The 19,062-nt window shown below is 36.4% G+C and overlaps 1 protein-coding gene across 2 annotated transcripts in view; it reads right to left on the minus strand.

Moving 5' to 3' along the window:
• Nucleotides 1–610: 610 nt before the first annotated feature.
• The window catches only part of negr1 (neuronal growth regulator 1), a 198,308-nt gene continuing 179,856 nt past the window's right edge, over nt 611–19,062 (minus strand). For both annotated transcript variants that reach the window (XM_064333388.1, XM_064333389.1), the window contains one exon: nt 611–4,590. In XM_064333388.1, coding sequence (XP_064189458.1) covers nt 4,493–4,590 — 98 coding nt within the window. In that variant the 3' untranslated portion in view covers nt 611–4,492. The remainder of the gene's footprint in view (nt 4,591–19,062) is intronic.

Below are 19,062 nucleotides of genomic sequence, written 5' to 3' on the forward strand. Positions count from 1 at the left end.
TTTTGCGTTTGTTCCCTCAATCCAACAGTGCTGAACAAGACAGGCTGCCAATCCACGGCTTTCCAGATTGTTTCACAATTATACTATTACTACAACTTATTCATTTCTATTACTTTTATCATACACCTCTCACTTGGCCTTGTCCATTTTTTATTTATTTATTTCAAACCTTCTTAAAATGGTGCTTGCTTCTCAGCTACTTGCATATAGGAATGCAATGTGTTTGGCAGCACACTGGTGTCCGAAGTGCACATTGTCTTAGAGCTCAGGACCTATTAGGACAGATCAACTGGCATGCTAATGGTTGGTGGGGGGGGTGAGGGGGGGTCATTGAAACGTACCTTTTTTTAAAACCAGATGTCACTGCTTTGTGAATATATTGATTATAGGGCAATAGAAAGTATTGAAACAATTAAATGGCAGACGAAGAGCCAGAGAGAGTGTAAAAGGTAACCACAGATAGCAACATAGCTTAATAAGTAACAATGAGGTATTTATGTTGAGTACTATGTGCAACTAATTGGCTGTTTCCTCGCATAAATAATAAAAGAAAGCGTTTTTCAGTAAAGGAGTGGGGAGAGAAAAAAATATTTTTGTAGTGAGAAAAAGGTACTGGTGTAGATTTTATAAACACACACTTCAAAATTTATTTCAAATAAATATATGTAAACACTCCAACAAACTGAGCAGTGGATATTTGATTACACTCACCTCAGATATAAGGTTCAGCAAAGTATTTTATCCATAGTTTTTATAATTAACTTGAGTAAGAACATTTTAGCACATAAACTGTGAGGAGTGGAGCAACTCCTGGTATTCTAGCTTTGCCTTTCATTAATTACGGTATCGTAATATAACGGGGTGGTTTAAATGAGTCAGTTATCCAATTTTCACAGCTGCTGCTGTGCCACATTATTAGTTACTTTTTACACAGTCTACAGCCTTCTTTACTTTCGATAGCTGCTAAATACAAAATTGTGTGAATTCAGGAATACCAACTAATGTTCTTTTAAGATCTTACCCTAGACATTATTTACTTTCCTACCGCTTCAGCATATATCCGTCCTGTTCAGTTAAAACAAATAGAACGATAGATATGCAAACCACTGTGAACCAATGTGCCACATTCTGCCACCAGTGTACCCCAATTGCTGTTCCCTAAAATCAGTGTAAGATTAAATATACTGTATAATAGAGTCAAACACATTTGTGAAAATTAGAAACTATGCAAGGAGGGTTTTTAGTAAAGTGTTCACATTAATATACAGGTTAATTCAGCATGCACTACGTTCATGAATTCCAGCACATGGTAGTACACAATGGGTGTACTAAGGCAGAATAAATACTGAATTTACCCATATACAGTAAGATTTGTACCCTATAATGGGTACAAATAAAATAACTCCCCAAATACTCACTCTCATCACTGATTTATATATTAGTATAATAACATTATTCACCCTTGGGAAAATCAGGAAAATCTTTAGATTGGAAACTTTCTTTTAATCTTAACCTTTGACAAGGATAAACAACACTTAAGAGTACCTAAGGAACTAGCAAGATTGTAAACAATAGTATTTCTTTCAAGTTGTTGTAATGACACATATTTGGATCCATGTTCAAAATGTTTCATCAAAACCAAAGATACCAAAGATATAACTTTTTTTCTGCCCCATCTTTGAAGTAAAATAATGACACCAATTTTATGGTGCTGAACTTTATAATCCATCAGACAAATTGATATTAACAAGTCACATACAAAAATCCATTATATTTTTCTTGCACCATAGCAAATTCACATGAAACACAAATTGAACCAACACTACAATAATGACAAATACTTGTGCTTTCAGTCTAAGGATAGGTTTGCTGCCACTGTTTTAATTCAATAACATGAGTGTTCTGGGGTTGGCAAACATAATCCCTTGGTTCTTTTGTTGGGCACTAGGAGATTCACAGAAGCCAAATGAATAAATGGAACACATTAAAGTCTCTTTTTCCCTAAACCAGCCATGTAAAATGTCAATTTTACAATTAAAATATAATTTTTGTTTATTTTTACTCTGAGTTTTTCATTGACTGGAATTGACTTGGAAAATTTTGGATGGAATACCTAATTTCACTTTCCATAACAGTAGCAAGGATTTTTAAAATAATACTTATAACGAGACAGCTGGTGGAAATATCTCACTTGTGTAAGAGAAATAAAACATTGGAAATTAGATATAAATGTTAGTACAATATTCCAAATGTAAAACATAAAGTCCAAAACAACATATATTGAACAGACAGCAAAACATATAAACTGTGTTAGCATGTAATTAAACAACTGTAAATCCTTACAAATATTTAAGTCCTGTGGACCATATTTGCATTGGTGTTTCATAGTTTTAGGAACTGAAGTTGTACTAAATAAACAGAGATTATGGTCGGTGCCTCCATCAAAATCCATGCAAGCTTGTAAGATAAAATAAAAAAAATGTAAAGAAACAACCATGTAACATATGGTACTGTATATCCTGTATTCTATAATGTGCGTCTCCCGCTGTTCCCTCCCAGTTTCTTTTCCACCTCATGATTATTTTCCTTTCCTGAAATCACCATAATTCCCTTTTAAAAATAGTTAAACTGGTTTCCGTTGGGTTACACAAATAAAACGGACATTGAATATGCACAAAGGTATTTCCCACACCCTGATTAGCCATAATCTGTGAGTCAAAATTCACCCGTTTGGCCAATGATCTTATTGATACTTAGCTTCAAATGGATTACGAGCCTTTCAGCAAAGATTTCCCTGCTACACAATGGCTTCATTCACTCTGAGGAACCATGGAGAAGTTGCAGTGAAGGATGTCATATGCACACTTGAGCAAAATTCTTAGAGAAAATTCTTCATGGCTTTACATCAGGGGTGTTCAATCTAATCAGAAAAGGGCCGATGCAGGTGCAGGTTTTTGTTTTAGCCCAGCGTTACGACACCTGACTCAACTAATTAACTAATCATGGTCTTCAATCAAGACCTTGATAAGTAGAATCAGGTGTGTCAGTGCTGGGCTATAAGAAAAGCCTACACCCACTCTGGCCCTATTCGGATAAGATTGGACACCCCTGCTTTACATAATTATTTTTAAAACCGTAAAGAAAAGGTAAAAGGGATTTCCAGCAGTTTACATGATTTTGGGCACTTTTGGAGAAAAGTACAACGGTGTTGAACAAGAGGTTAAATAATAAATAAAAAAAAAGTTCTGTTAATGTATGTTAATGCCTAACCGAATTACAGTGGTTTTGAAGTGATGGAGGCACTAATTTGGTTAATTGAGTCCATAAAAGTTTGCTTATATTTATAACCACACTTTATATTTCTCAAACATCATAGTTGGAAATGCAAAAGAATTTCAGAGCATTTGATATGACAGTGCATTTGCAATAAAATTTCAGCTTTATAAATCCGCAGGTGTTTCCAAATTAGTATCATTTTACATCTGTACTGGCTATATTAATTCTGAAATGACGTATGACCAGTGGAAAATGTAAAAAATGACTTTAAAAAATGCATAGCACTAAATCCTGACTTTGATTAAGCAAATTGATTATTCCATCCTTAACTCCAACAGCAAGGAGTCAACACTGTAGTAATTATCTGGAATAATAGCACATTCCAACATATACCTCAAAGGTCAAAAGGCAGGCAGTAATTACACCTTTAAAAATAATGCCCTCGAGCTGGGCTTAAATATAAGAGAAAGGAGTATCTCATTATGAATGGCATGATGTTAAACGTGATGATCTTTCAAAATGCAAAAGTCTTATTGTTAAAAAAAATATCAGAATGACTTGATCTTTAACAGAGATAAGGGCTTATCGGGTCTGGGAAATATCTGTTTTACTTTGCAGTGTCTCTCAGACTATATTGTTTTATTATCTGCCTTCATTTATATTGTCAATCATTTTGTTTCCTTCACAGATTTTCAACCATCTCACTGAGCTGTTCCATTGCTGAAGGTTATTCAGTAGGATCGAAACGAATATTATTTTTGCTTCAAGGACTTTTAACACTGACTACAACATTCTTATGCAAATTATGTACTTGTATAATGCGAGATTTCACATACCTTGGGCATTACTTTTTATGCCATCTATGCAAACAAAAATCAAAATGCCAATGAATGCATCCTAAACCCCAGGAAATAATTTTGGAGCATTTGTGTGCGTTTAAAAGCGCACAATGTGTACTAATTTTCCAAGTGGATAATAAAACAAACAAACAAACAAATGAAACTAAATACAAAACAAATTAAATTAAATTAAATTTCAAGTATTTACATAATGAGAAATCCCACAAAAAAATAACCATCCCCGCATAAGTAATGCTGATTATATCCCACGCTGTTTTTAACAAACTGTACCAGATTGTATCCAGAAGTCAAAATGTCAAAGGACCGATAAATGCTTTTAAGGGTTTTTTACAGTCATTGTGTATGGCCATCCTCAGCTAGTATACACTGATGAAGGAGAGAAGCAGGACCAGGTACTGGCAGGATGACAGGACATCTGCATTTCCTGTACTTCCATATGGTGCTGTGTTGGGAGCTGCAAGAAACAAGAAAAGCACTTATTAATCTTAAAATGATGAAACATTCATGCATTACCTCAATATCCGCCATTTATTCGGGGATGCGGTTCATCAAAATCTTCACACAATTTAGTGTTTTTGCCCGGAAGGAAAAAAAAGTTAATACAAAAACATACACAGCCAGATTAAACAGCAAAAAGTTCATTCAGTTTCATTATATACTTTTCTCTACATATGTATTTGTAATTGAAGTGGATACATGTCACAGTTTAAATTTCAAGGACCCAACTCCCCCCACTTTAAAACGTACATACTGGTCATCGGAAACCCAGCTGCCTCAGCCATGCAAAAAACGTCCCAGTATACACTGGCCTTGTTACCGAACACCACCAACTAGAGTTCAATCAGATCCGAACAGAACCTGAACCCAACACTGTGGTGAAGGGCTCCAATGCAGGTGCGTGCAGAAACATTACATTACGTTTATTTAAACATAAACATTCATCCTGAGAAAGAAATGAATGCCACAATGTACGCCAGACTCAGCTGCAACGGGGGGGAATCATGCATTAATAAAAAGCCTCTCATCCGGCTTGCTACAGTGCTCCTGCTAAAAAGTAGTAAATAATAAACTCAAAACCAAATTACATAGTCTTCAGCATGGATTTATAAATCTATATATATATATATATATATATATATATATATATGCACACACACAAACCAATAGAATAACTGGAAAGGAAAATAACAGCTAATTTCAATCAGCTGTAAAACAGACAGAAGATAGATCACCAGTTTAAATCCAGGGCAACGACGGACAACAGGGGCACTGTATATTATTTTTCCTTCTTATGTTTTGTTCTAACATGTATTTAATATATACAAGCACATCCTCAGGAGACTTGCACTTGGGTCACCAAAATGGGGATGATGACCCTCAGGGTAGTTCCAGAGGTTCTAATTAGACCTTCAAGGTGTACTTTATTATATGGTTTTCATGTAAAATAGCACAATTTAACACATTTACCTTTAATTTTCAACCCTCTTCCCTTGGATGCTCCCTTTTACCTGAACAGATGGTACGCCTGAATAACTCTTTTGTAAAGTATGCAGAAATTTCTGGGACTGATAAATCTTGTATATCTTGTCTATATAAATGTATTGTTAAATATTAATTTGGCATGTCAAATGGGTCTATTCAGACGGCTTTTTCTTTGGTTTTGACACAGAAACACCACAGACAACATGTTAGAAATATAATAAATGATATATGTGACTAAATAGCTAGATAAAAAATAGACTGAACAGATTTAGAGAAATTATACTATATTATATATATTTTGCAGAATACTTTTTTTTAAATTATTATTTGGAATATGCTTCTTTGCATGCATTAATTATTTTTATGTGTGTTTTGACACTGAAACATCATGCATGAATAAAACGCTTATTGTAGTATGTGTCCCAAGCCCTTTTTTCATTATATTGGTTGTACTCTTAATAACAGCTGCACAACTGATGACACGTGTACTTTTCCAAAAGCTCCATCACAAAAAACACAAGCAAATTTGTTGTTGCTCTCTACATTTAAGGGCTATTTTGCCTGTGATTTATTATGACTCCCATCTTTGCTGTGAACAATAACATAAATGCTCCCTCTGGAAAGTTGAAAATGGTGAAAAAGTAAGCTTTGACAGTGTTTTTTGACTCGTCAGTTGGAAATCAAATGGAAGGGAAAAAAGAAAAGTGGAGAAAAGAAAGGAGATATTTCATAGCGTGATGGTGTATGAAAATGCAGGGGCAGGATCTGAGAGAGAACAGAGAGCCGCAGACCACATCCTCCCTCATTTTGCTTCCATCCAGAGCAGCGGATAATGACACAGTGCTGCTGTTCTGGGGGAGTGGAGATGGTAACCATGGAGACAGTTCAAATCCTGTACGGTCCTTTTGCTAGAATCTGAGGACATACTGTGTAATAACTGCAACAAAATAATCCAGGCTATAAGATGCCTCGGTATTATGTGCCAAATAATTCCTCTTTCTTTAACTGAAAGATAAAAATGACTGAAAGTTAAGGGAAAGGGAACATTCTCCTCCCCTGTTGAGTAGTATGAAATCAGCAGTATAAATACCAGATCTACATCTTGAAAAATCAGCTGTTTGTTCTAAGTGTACCAACAAGATGATTTCAGCCTATACTAGAGGTAATTAAGAAATGAGCTTATATTGCCTAGTTCTTTATAGCACTTCATTTTGAGCTGGTTTAATGTCCCACTGCGTCTTTTCCAAATTAGCCTGTGTACTTGTGACTGTGTAGGCTGTAACTTGCCATTTTAATTAACTCCAGCAGCAGAAATTGACTGAGACATGATTGCTTAGGTTTTAACATGACAGAAAACTGGGAGCAGGGATATTACCGTAGTATAAGATGCAAATTTAGGTCCTAATATGGTTGTTCATTACATCACAAACCTTAATAATTTCTATACAAACTGATTTTAAATATATTATTAATAAATAACTACAGCACATTGTGTTTTAGTTCAGCATATACTGTCGGTAAAAGTAATGATAAAACATTTTAAAACACTACAAAATAATGATAACCAGTGCAATCTCATAATTTCAGTCTCTCTCTCTCTCTCTCTCTCCCTCCCTCCCTCCCTCACCACAACCTCTTTTCTTGTAAAGTTCTCTAGATCAGTGGTGTCCAACCTTATCTGAAAATGGGTGGTGTTGTAATGTTGTGATAAATCAAAAAACCTGCACCCACACCAGCCCTTCTTGGATGAGACCAGACTCCCCTGCTCTAGATATATACCACTGCTGACGATAGTGAGGCACTCAAAGGCAAAGCCCATGTGTCTGTTGTGACTGTGAAATTAAAGTCAATTGCCAAGTTTGAAAAGAATAAATTCACACTTATGGCAGGCAGCATAGTTAATGTCTTAATCAAGGGACCAGCACAGTGACTATGACTCTCTCCCTTTGACCAAATACTCTGTGCCTGGCCATAATTTAAAATTAATTTTCTGCAAAAAAACAAAAACAAAAGAAAAACATGCAATTATCTTTCCAACAGCCTTGATATATTGCATTAAGTACTCCATATGCATTTATCTGAACACTCACATATGTATGTCTAAACGAAATACATATGCATGAAGGCTCATCTGCAAAACCAGCAGCTCCAAATGTTCTCACCTCTCATGTGCGAAAAATGCAAGTGCAAAAGTTTAGAAAATTCTCATTTTTTACATTTTCAGACACTTAAGTACACATGGAGATGCATTGTCAGTCACCATATGTTCAATGTGGGGATAGTGAGGATTGAACAAAATTTCTTTATGTTCTGAATACAGCAACATCAGCTAACATCCTTGTGTAACTTTTGGCACTCTGAATACCGAACAGAAGTATATCAACAGTTAAAACTTCTCGCTTATCCAACATATAAAATAGATTTATTTAAATTAATCTGGTAAGATATTAATCATCAGTTAAATTGCTGAGTTTGTTGACAGTGCAGAGCAACTTATTGGATCAACCTTTATCAAAATGTACAAATCACAACCAGATTTAAAAGATATAATTTAATAAGTCACAACAAATTATTCAACATCTAGTCTAACAATGAAGGTCATCTACCTTAAAACAGACATAACCTGTCAGTCATGACCCAAGTTTGGATTGTGGGAGATGAAGTCATTATGAGTTGCCGTGGATTTACATTATACACAGCATTCCGGCAGTGCTCTCGCTGGAAGAATTTCATTTCCAAAGGAGAGAGAGAGAGGGGACCCACGTATTTCCTATTGCACTCTGCCAAAGTGCTTATAATAATTGCCCTTGACGCTCTTGTTTAGGGCAGCAGTGCACAAACTATGGGTCACCCAGCCAACCTTAGGCCATGGGGGATAAGCTATTTATTAAGTCACGGTATCATGTAATTTACAGCAATGTTACAATAGAATCACACCTGAATGAAAACGATGTTAGTAGCCTATTTGTTATCGTTATTTGGTGTTTGTACAAATAAATGCTAAATAGGAAAAATAAAGCTAGGTAAACATATTTTTATTGTTTCTACTTGACAGTGTATTTCATACGATAACGTAAATGTTGTTGGAAGCCGGGCTGAGCACTATGATATTATCATTAAAATGTGCATGGTTTTAGCCTCTATATAAAGACACCAAACGTGAACATGTTAAGATGTAATCCTTCTTGAACATGGTAATTCAGCTCTACAAACATGGAAATGTACTTGCACTTCTAACAAAATAGGTGATTTATTAATACAAATAATTGTTAAATCCAGCTAGTCGTAATCTGTGTATCAAAGGTGATAATCTAAAAACTAGATATCCAACAACAATGGCCACCAATGACTGTATTTTATGGAACAGAAAGAAAAAAAAAAAACATTTCCTTGATGAACTAACTGACCATTTTGTCAAAAAAAGTCTCCACATTCAAATGTATCACATTTATTGTGAGAGCCATTAGCCTGAATATTTATGAATATTCCTGATGAGAATTCAAGATATTCTCAAATTCAGCAGTCTGCTTTCTTTACACTTTGCTTTATATCCTCCTCAGGTGTTTTGGCATTGATTGCACATGCTATTGATGTTATTTCTTTCGGAAAACTTTCAAAGTTGCCAAGAAACAAACTTATTATAAAACTAACAGATAATATAGCAATGCATTCCCGTGTCCTCGTTAAAAAGCTACTTCTAAACACAATGACTCATACTTTTTAATCTACACAGAACGTAACAAAACTGGAGACCAATACAGATAAAACTGGATTAAGCACACAAAACACTGGAATTGTTCCTATGGTTTTCCCAGTGTTCAGACCTGTTGCTCCAGATAGGTATTGGAGGGTTTTTGAGAGCTGTTTTTGTTCCAGATTTTGTGTCCGGAACATACAATCCGCTGTCAGTATGGCTTCCCCTAACCCACAGGGGACGTTCCTCGCTTGCCTTGAGCGACGAGTTCAACGTCCTTGACCATCAATCAGTGGCCTCCTGTTCCCTAGCTGCCTGCAGAGACGTCGAGACGTAATACACATCTCCGAGCAAAAGCAACATCTTAGCATGCTGGCTTGATCCCAGCAAGCCTGTGGAACCACTCAGTGCTAAATCATTCCAATCAAATATAAAGCTCTCCATGGGTAATACAAGGCCTGCTAAATCTCACATCAGTTACTCCCCCCCCCCCCCCCCACACCTCCTTGTTACCACATAAAAGAGACTACTCTTGAACTGAATGAATGGTGTGATTTGTTACAATTGTATGTTAAACTAAGGACCTTAAAACCTGCATTAAGGCATTTGGTTACTCTCTTTATATTTGATAGGAAAACTACAGGCAGAAGTAATGCACAATTGTGGCCTGCTGCCTTGAGTGAAAATATACGGTACACGTTCCGCATGCACATGGTAGAAATTTGTTAGAAGAAGGGTTCGGTTCAACAGCCTGTAACATTCATCCCTGGCAGGCTGAAATCAGTTATGGCTGTATTGCTCACTTACTGTGGACAAGTAAAGCCTGTCCCAGTGTGCATTGAGTGAGAGGCAGGGATACGCTCTGGACAGGTCAACAGTCTATCACAGGGCACACACACCTTTCACTCACACACTCGTACCTATGGGCAATATAGAGACTCAAATTAGCCTACCTGCATGTTTTTAGACTGTGGGCAGAAACTAGAGTACCGGGAGTTGTTTATGTTCTTCCACAAAAAAGTTATTAATAGAACTTTAAATCTTTAAATCAGTACCAAATCAAAAGCAGATTAAGTGCTTGTTTTGTCTCATTGGTTTAACATAGAAAAACTTACAAGGATGTTATCAATGCACCAGCTCCACTGTTATAATCGAGCCAGGATGTTTTAAAATCATCAGAACACCAGTGCAGTTCATAACCTTTGCAAAAGTTTTAGCTTACAAACGAGTTCGGTAGCTACCGACGTAAATGTCGAATGTACAGGCTTAATTGGACCAGTGTATTCATAACTAAATTGGTTCTGAACAGAATCCAATTCGGAATAAATTAATTGAAATCTTGAATTCAATTGGAATGAGAGAGAGCAACAGTGTGCAGTGGTGTATCTACATTTCTTTTGATTGGTGGGCGAACATGAATAGTATATTTTCTCGGCTATTATTAAAAGTTTAGGCAGTACAGCCACATTGGGCTGAATGAAATTTTGCATTTTTGTTATGGGCTGGGAAGATGGGGTGGGAACTGGGGTGCATTTTATTACCTTTGCTCTTACATTTATCCAGTGGTGGTTGTTGTGCTGAAAATTGGTGTGGCCAAAAACTTTCCTTTAAACTGATTATTAGTTTCAACCTGTTCTCATTAATTTTCCTTAATGAACAAGCATGCTAGTGATCTGACTAATCAATTGGCAAGTAATGCACAGCTTCTTCACATCGTGTTTGGGAGATTAAATTATAAATTCAATCTAGAAAAATCAATTTTAATGACTATAGCCCTATTCGCACGGGACTAGTATTACCTGGGGACCTCATGTGATTTAGAAATGACCCCCCCATGTCTGTGTTTCGTGCGGTGCATTCGCACGAGATAAGCAAAGTCTGTATTTTACTTGAATTTACTGACATTATCCCCCCGGATATGACTGAAAATGTCAAGGCTCTGCTCTGCGTAACAGTAAAATACAACCCCAAATCACCGAGATGCTGATTCGCACGGGACTAATATTATCACATGACCTCTGTGTTTGGAGAAATATGGTAGGTAATTTGCGGTGGAATTTTTACTTTACAAATTACGGACTTGGCAGATTCGCACGGGATTAAGATCACAGATGACCTCCGTGATTATTACACGTTACTAGAGGTCCCCAGGTAATACTAGTCCCGTGCGAATAGGGCTTAAGTACACTTAATGAAAAAAGATGCATCTCTCTGTTTACTACCACATTAGCTTTCAGTATAACCAGCAATATCAAAAACCTGCACTTCAAGATTGTTTAGAAATCTGAAAATTGCAGATCTTTAACATGAATATTCTATGAGTGTGAGTGCGCAGAAGGAAGGCGTTTACATGCATCCACAAATAGTGTTTATAAAATCTGCACAGTTTTGCAATAGAAATAAAAATAATTATATTGCTCACTAAATGGCCTAACTGAGGAGAGCTGGCTATAGCTGATGATATTTTTTGTTAATTGCTGCATTGATAATCAAGGAAAATGACAGTAATTGGTTTAAGGGGAAGTTTTTGCCTCTACCAATTTTAAATACCGCTGCTGCATATATTCCAAATATGGTTGTAATCAAAATTAGTTAAATTTTTGCTGAATAAAACATTTGAAAAAAAAATGTAATCAGCTTTTTTTAAGTGCATAAGAACTATAAAACTATAAAATGGTACCCCTTTTTTAACTAATTAAAAGAGGGAGGCAAATAACATACAGGAAACACAGAAAGTCTTTCTAGCCTGGCACAGTTCTGGAGAGTTCCAATGACAATGTAAACCAGGACCACAATTTTAAAATACACAGGTCCTTCTTAGTTATATACTCAAAGTTAAAAACACAAAAACTGTAACCATTAGGCTGAAAGTCCATTTGGTGTGGCAAAAATGCACATTTCATACTAGATCTAGAAAAGGAGAGGACCTAGCTCTACTTGATGAGACATAGTTGCATTTCCACAGCTGTGGCAATGCTGGGCAAGCTGGCCATTGCTGGTGGTTCTTGCTTCACGGCGCCTCAATCCCATGCTTTTTGCCTTTCTAATTCCCTCAGTGCTTATCACTCATCTTTCACTTGTAGTATGATAATAACACCAAGAGGAGATTTTTTATTGGAGGGACTAAGAGTAAAGTTGGCATCTCCAAGGCTTAACAGTGGACATGAAAATGAACCAGCAAGTTCTTTGGTGTGAAACTTTAGGCACAAACTTGCTCAAGCTTTGGTTTGACCTGGCTGGTCTGATTGAAAATGCGGCCACTTATGGTTACATGTCAATAAACCCAAATGCCATGTCACAAGTGTAATCTTGTCTTGATCCACTGATTTTCTAGCCGGCATCACTTGCTGGCTCTAGAGGGTTCAGGCTTGGTCTCTCCTACTGTTCCTTTTCCCATTTAAAGCATCATTGTAATTGCATCATACTAAAAATGTTTTATTAAAAAGCATCAAAGAAATAAATGGAATTGAATTGAACTGAAATGAAATAAAACTGCCAATGATACACTATAGTTGACTGTAGTTAATGTCTGTATGAAATAAGATTTCCATAGATTTCTTATAATGCTAAACCTGCCCTGTGCCAAAACCCCCATACCTCCAGGTATGATGGACTTCTGCCATTTTCTTCACAGCCTACCTCAAACTAAAGTTGAACACTCCCCTTTGAAGCCATTAAAAAAAACAAAAAAAACAATGGATTCTAAGAGAATATACAATTCTTATTTAGTTATAACACCAGAGCGTCCTCCCTGCCACTTGGGAAGAACTGTGGTATAGGAAGAAGGGAAAAAACTGTTTGTATGGTAACAGTGCTTTCTTTTTTCTTCTTTTGTTGCTAAAAGAGAAACTTTGAAATGAATTGCATTTCCATAACAAGGCAACCTCATCACCACCTTTTATTTTGAACTGTATCAAAACAACTTTCTGCCTTTCAAAGTGTTCTTGATTGTAAATTGCATTTTGAGGGATACTTATGGTAGTCCAAAAGTGCAAAATGAAATAACAAACCATTAAAAAAAAAAACAACAAACCAGAAATAAAAATCAAAACAACACAGAAAACAAAATGCAACACGCCCAGAAATCAAAGCATCAAAGATTTAAAACCCAACTGTTATTGGAAAAGGTAGTTATATAATTTTTACAATGATTCATCATTATCATGATTGCATTGCTGATTGGATGCATATTTTGTCAATCTAGGTGTTAAGGAAGTAGTTATCAAGCATGTAAAACTAAATGTGCTTTAAAGGTCCAGGAAGCTGAAATTGGTGAATTCTTTGCTGATGTGTTTTTTTTTTCCTTCGCAAAAAAGTGGCCCAGAAATATTTTTAAATGACAAAAAAATAATAAAATAAAATAAAATAAAATAAAACAAAATAAAATAAAATAAAATAAACATAGAAAAACCTGTGCAGAATTGAACAAGTTTATTACAATTTAATGGTTATAACTGGGGTAAAAACTCAAAAGAAAACAATCAATTGTCACTAGGGAATATAACCATAATTTGAATCAATTTTCCTGGACCTTTAAAGAATGAAGACAAATAAGCTAAAAGATAAAGTATTGTCCATATTGTGGAAACATTTCCATGCCTTGCTGGACATTTGCGGTTCATGCGGCACATGCTCAATTTTTTAAAAGACTCCAAGCAGAAGAATAATGAAGTAAAAAAAAAAAAAACCATCCAACTGTCAGAATGCAGCTATCTTGAAGCTAAGTTTACATTGCTAAAGATAACATTTGTATCTTAATTATGAATTTTTCTTCTTCTTTCTTTCCCAAAGTAGACTGAACTCAAAGGTACAGAAACAAAAGAAAAGTCAGGTAAGCTGGTTTAGGTTTTCACATGTGTCAGTGCCTAACGTCTATCTGAATGTCTGTTGAAGTTGCAAAATTCATTGATTAGTGTAGTTTTCAGGCACCTACAGAATGGTAGTTTAAAACAACGATGAGGGCAAACCCTTCCTTGGGCCACAGACCCTCAAACCACATCTACTGACTTAAAAAAAAAAAATGACAGACTTCAACAAAGACCTGGATGACAGACCCTGTGTGCTCCTATATCCCAATGGCTCAGAAGTTACCTGTGCCCCTGGGACAGAAGCCTTTCATACTGCAAGACTACAAAGGAACAATAGGAGCAAAAGCCAAATGCCAGAATTACATTTTTCTGCAGTAAGAAGGACTTTGAAGAAGGTTGGTCTGACATTATTACGGCACCTTCTAATAGTTATTATTAACCCTCCTGTTCTGTTCATTTTTTAGGTACAGCAAAAATGTTCCCAGGTCAATCCCCATACAGGGGGGGGGTTGCAAATACATGAAATGAACCATTTTCATTTAAAATGTTGATTACACTAATTAAGGCCAGTAGAAGAAGTGTCATACTGAAAAAATAATTTTAAGTATTTTTCCTAGATTTTCAAACTTTAAAAAGGGTCAATTTGACCCGCAACATAACAGGAGGGTTAAGAAATGCTCAGAAACATCTAAGTATGTCTGGTTTTGTGCTTAGCACATCAAGATCTTGGTTCAGAATCTGACACCAGAGTCTGTGATTGTGTATATACAGTTGCATTCAATCACACTGACAGATTTGTGAGTGTACAATCTTGTAAAATATATATGTAATGTTTGGAATATATGTGGGTTTTCAGAAATACAGCCAGTAAAGAGGTATATACACATATCAACCTCATATCAATATTAAAATAGAGTTTAAGGAAGATGTGATTTATACTGTTGTGTTACTACTTTCAGCCATTTAGGCCTCAGCATGAAAGTACACTGATACAAAGAGGGAGAAAAAATGTAAGTAACCATGTTTTTTCCCTTATATATCCGTTGTTTTGGAACCGACAAATCCGGATATACCACATTTAGCTCACACAAGTCAGTCACCCAGAGTGCTTTCTGTCCATCCAGATAGTTTTCTAGATGTCCACTGCAGTTCACCCTCATACAATGGACCTCAACAGGACCAATGTTAGTGGTGCTTGAAGTGTCAAACACTTACATTTAAAAAACACAACGGCAGCGTATCTTTCTAAATACACTACATGGCCAAAAGCATGTGTACACCTAACATCCAACATTTCGACCAAAATTATGTTCATTAATATGGAGTTGGTCCACCGTTTGCAGCTATAACAACATACACTCTTCTGGGAAGGCTTTATACTTGATGTTGGAGCATTTCTGAAGGGATTTGCTTCCATTCAGCCAGAAAAGCTTTAGTGAGGTCAGGCACTGATTGGGTGATTGTGCCAGGCTTGCAGTTTTCTTTCCAATTGATCCCATAGGTGTTGGATGGGGATGAGGTCAGGGCTCTGTGCAGGCCAGTCAAGTTCTTCCTCACCGATCTCGACAAAACCATTTCTATATGGACCTCACAATGTGCCTGGGGGCATTGTCATGCTGAACAGGGAAGGGCCTTCCCTAAACCGTTGCCACAAAGTTGGAAGCAAATAATTGTTTAGAATGTCAATGCATTAAAATTTGCCTTCACTGGAACTAAGGGGCCTAGACTAAACCATGAAAAACAGCCCCCGACCAATGGGAGTCCAGATACTTCTGGTTATATAGTTTATACTTTACTCACAGACTCAGCAGAACTTGTTGTGCACGGTTTCATCAAAAACTACTTTCTACTAAAGTATGCCAACTGCGTATATCCATGCAAAGTCTCAAGCAAAGCATGCCAGTATTCTGGGCGCAGTGTCAACATTGTTTTAAAACATTATTTCAACATTGTTTTAACAGTGTTGACACTGTGCCCCAGAATACTGGCATGCTCTGGTTTAGACTTGCGGATGCGCGGATATACACAGTTGGCATACTTCGATGAAACCATCTGTGGATTTTCACGAGTGACATTATATCTGGAAAGATACGTTGCTGCTGAGTTTTTCAAATATAAATTTGTGCCGTTTTGAATGGAACAAATGTTGGACCTGTTGAGGTCTGTTGTACCAGGGTGAGCTGCAGTGGATATCTAGAAAACTTATCAAATCTCAGAGATAGTCTCTGGATGGGTAGAAAGCACTCCGGGTAACTGGAAATACATTTTTTATGTATAAAACTTTATGTTATTTTAGGCTGAACTGCCCCCAAGATTTCTTGAGCCTACTTTCTGGAACGGACCCCTGGGGCCATGTATCATGAAGCAGTATTACTGGGTTAGCTGGATAACTGCACTGAAGTAATTTCTTTTTGTACTTCAGTCCATGTTCCTGATTTGGGAGGGTTCCGGGTTTTACTCAGTACAGTTATCCATCATCATTCCTTATTTATACAGGGGATACACTTGAGACCGCAGTGTATCTAGCTAACTCAGTAATCCTGCTTCTTGATACAGGCCTCTGGTCCATGCAGCTCTGTCATTATAATGTTTCTAGCATCAGCCATTGAGGAATATGTTTCTCTCCTGAACAACCCTTCTTCCTTCAAGTGCGATTTTAGGGTACACATGCTTATTTTAATATCTTACAAAGCTGACAGCATATCTAGGATCACTTCATATGAATGTCCCTGATTGAAATAAACACAAATTTATGCAATTAGTGGGTTTGTTTAAATGTTCAGGCTCATTTCCCTTTCTTAACGAAATGTGAAAAGAAGGTAAACACATGTCACTCAACCAGATTGACACAATGTGTGTCCAATTGGTGATGATGAATCATTGTTAATAAATGAACAACAAAATGGCACCAAAAATGACTAAATAGGAACATCTCTCAAAAAAAACTCATAAAAAGGCATTTCATAAAAAGATGTCAGCTCTTAGAACACTACATTTTGTTAACCCACTTTTGCAATCCAATGGGGAGTTATGATTGTATATAATCCGTAGTGAGGGACCCTTAATTATACTAAATATTTTTATTTAAATTACAAACACGCAAAATGGCAAAAAGAAATTAGGACAATTTTACAAGTCTCTGAGGACTGAAACCCCTAATTAATAGTTCCTTCCATTGGATTCTGTCACAAATATTTGTTTTCCACCACACATACTCAACAAGATTTTATACTTAAAAGTCCTTATCACCCCCATTGGCCATCATTATACAGTGGATTAGACACCGATATCTAAAAATAACAATTCTAACAGACCAAGGGGGAAATGGGGGTTAATTAAATTTATTATCAAAAAACATCTCCTCATTTTTATTGATGTTCATTGGAATGTACTACAAGCTTAACAGCTGCTTTTCAACATAAAATATGCTATTGATAAAAAAATAGGAGGTCAAACCAGAGTTCATGGTCCCCCCTTCTTCCTTTAATAAGCAAGGCATCAACAATTCAACAGTTGAATTTGCACTGACTGCACTCCATCAGAAATACCAGCGAAGACATGCAAATTAAAGGATGGCAATACAAATGCGATGCAATCTAAGTGCAAGTGCCAGTCCCAGAGTAAATTTAAAGTTTATAGGATATTTCTTTTTTCTTGATATAAACTAATACTCTAAAGTGCCCTAAGCAATCCCAGGGTCACGGTCATTCAGAACATTCTGAATACCAGAAACAGACATTTGCGAGGCAGTGTGTCTATAATTAAAGTACATTTTACATTCAGTTGCACTCTGCTCATTTCTCTTGATTGTCCAGTGCAGACAGTTTTTTTTTCTTTTACAAAAATAACTACCCCTAAAAGTCATATAAGATTTGGATGAACACTTATTATAACTCTAATGTTTCCTTTGAAGTTTGCCTTTTAATACATTGCTTCTCAGGCTTGTTTTTGTGCCGCATGGTACTATTTTGCATGACTGGCATCAGGTTAGATGCTGCTAGTGATTTATAGGTTGTGTTTGGTGCATTCATCTCATCAGTTAGCAAAGGTGGTGTGATGCACAAATAAAATTGGACATTTTGTTAGTTATCATGGAAAAATGAATGACAGTTGCCATTTCAATTGTCTAATTCCTATGGTCATAAGCATGTTCAGCTAATTCAATGTCTCATAAATGTTTGCCCTGCAATTCAGCTGTAAAGCGCATGATTACAATATATTCAATATGGGTACACACCATACATGTTTACATTGATTATGGCAGCCGTACTCTGGTTCTGGTTGTTACCCCTGCAGGGTGTCAACACTGCACATGAAATATTCCTTATTTTACAGAGAAAACACCTATTATTTAATAATAATCAATTCACTGCTGTCGTGCTTTATAATGACTTGGGTGCCTCAACATGTTTATGTGTTTTAAGAGGAGAAGACAAACAGTGTGTTATGTGCCAGACACAATAACAGCTACATATTTTTAGCATGCAGTGTTGGCAACGTGTTGTTGTAGGACTGGGAATTGAAAATGTTTACCTCTGACCCCATTTCTTCGGTTGTTAAGAAACCATATGGACTCATGCAATTTTTTTAGCAAGTTCTGTGTAATACAATGCTGACATATTAATTAAAACATATTTTACTCAACAGAATTCTAGTAGTTACACAACTCTGACAGGAGTTACGTGCTTGTTGAATAAACATACTCCAGACATCACAGTTGTCCTGAATTATTAGTTTGTCCCTGAAGTCCATATTCCGTCCAAAACTCTGAAATTGCAACATCTAAACAGCTCTCTTACTTCCTTGGCTTAGGGTTCCCCAAGACGGTGGCTTTTAACCATCCAGCAGGGTTCTATATTTGTCCTCCTCCCCTTTACATGCAAACTCCCAGGTCAGTCATCTCCCATGGTTTGTCGTACCATTTCTATGCTGATGACACTTT

This window comes from Anguilla rostrata, chromosome 4, assembly GCF_018555375.3.
Source record: "Anguilla rostrata isolate EN2019 chromosome 4, ASM1855537v3, whole genome shotgun sequence".
Classification (NCBI taxonomy): domain Eukaryota; kingdom Metazoa; phylum Chordata; class Actinopteri; order Anguilliformes; family Anguillidae; genus Anguilla; species Anguilla rostrata.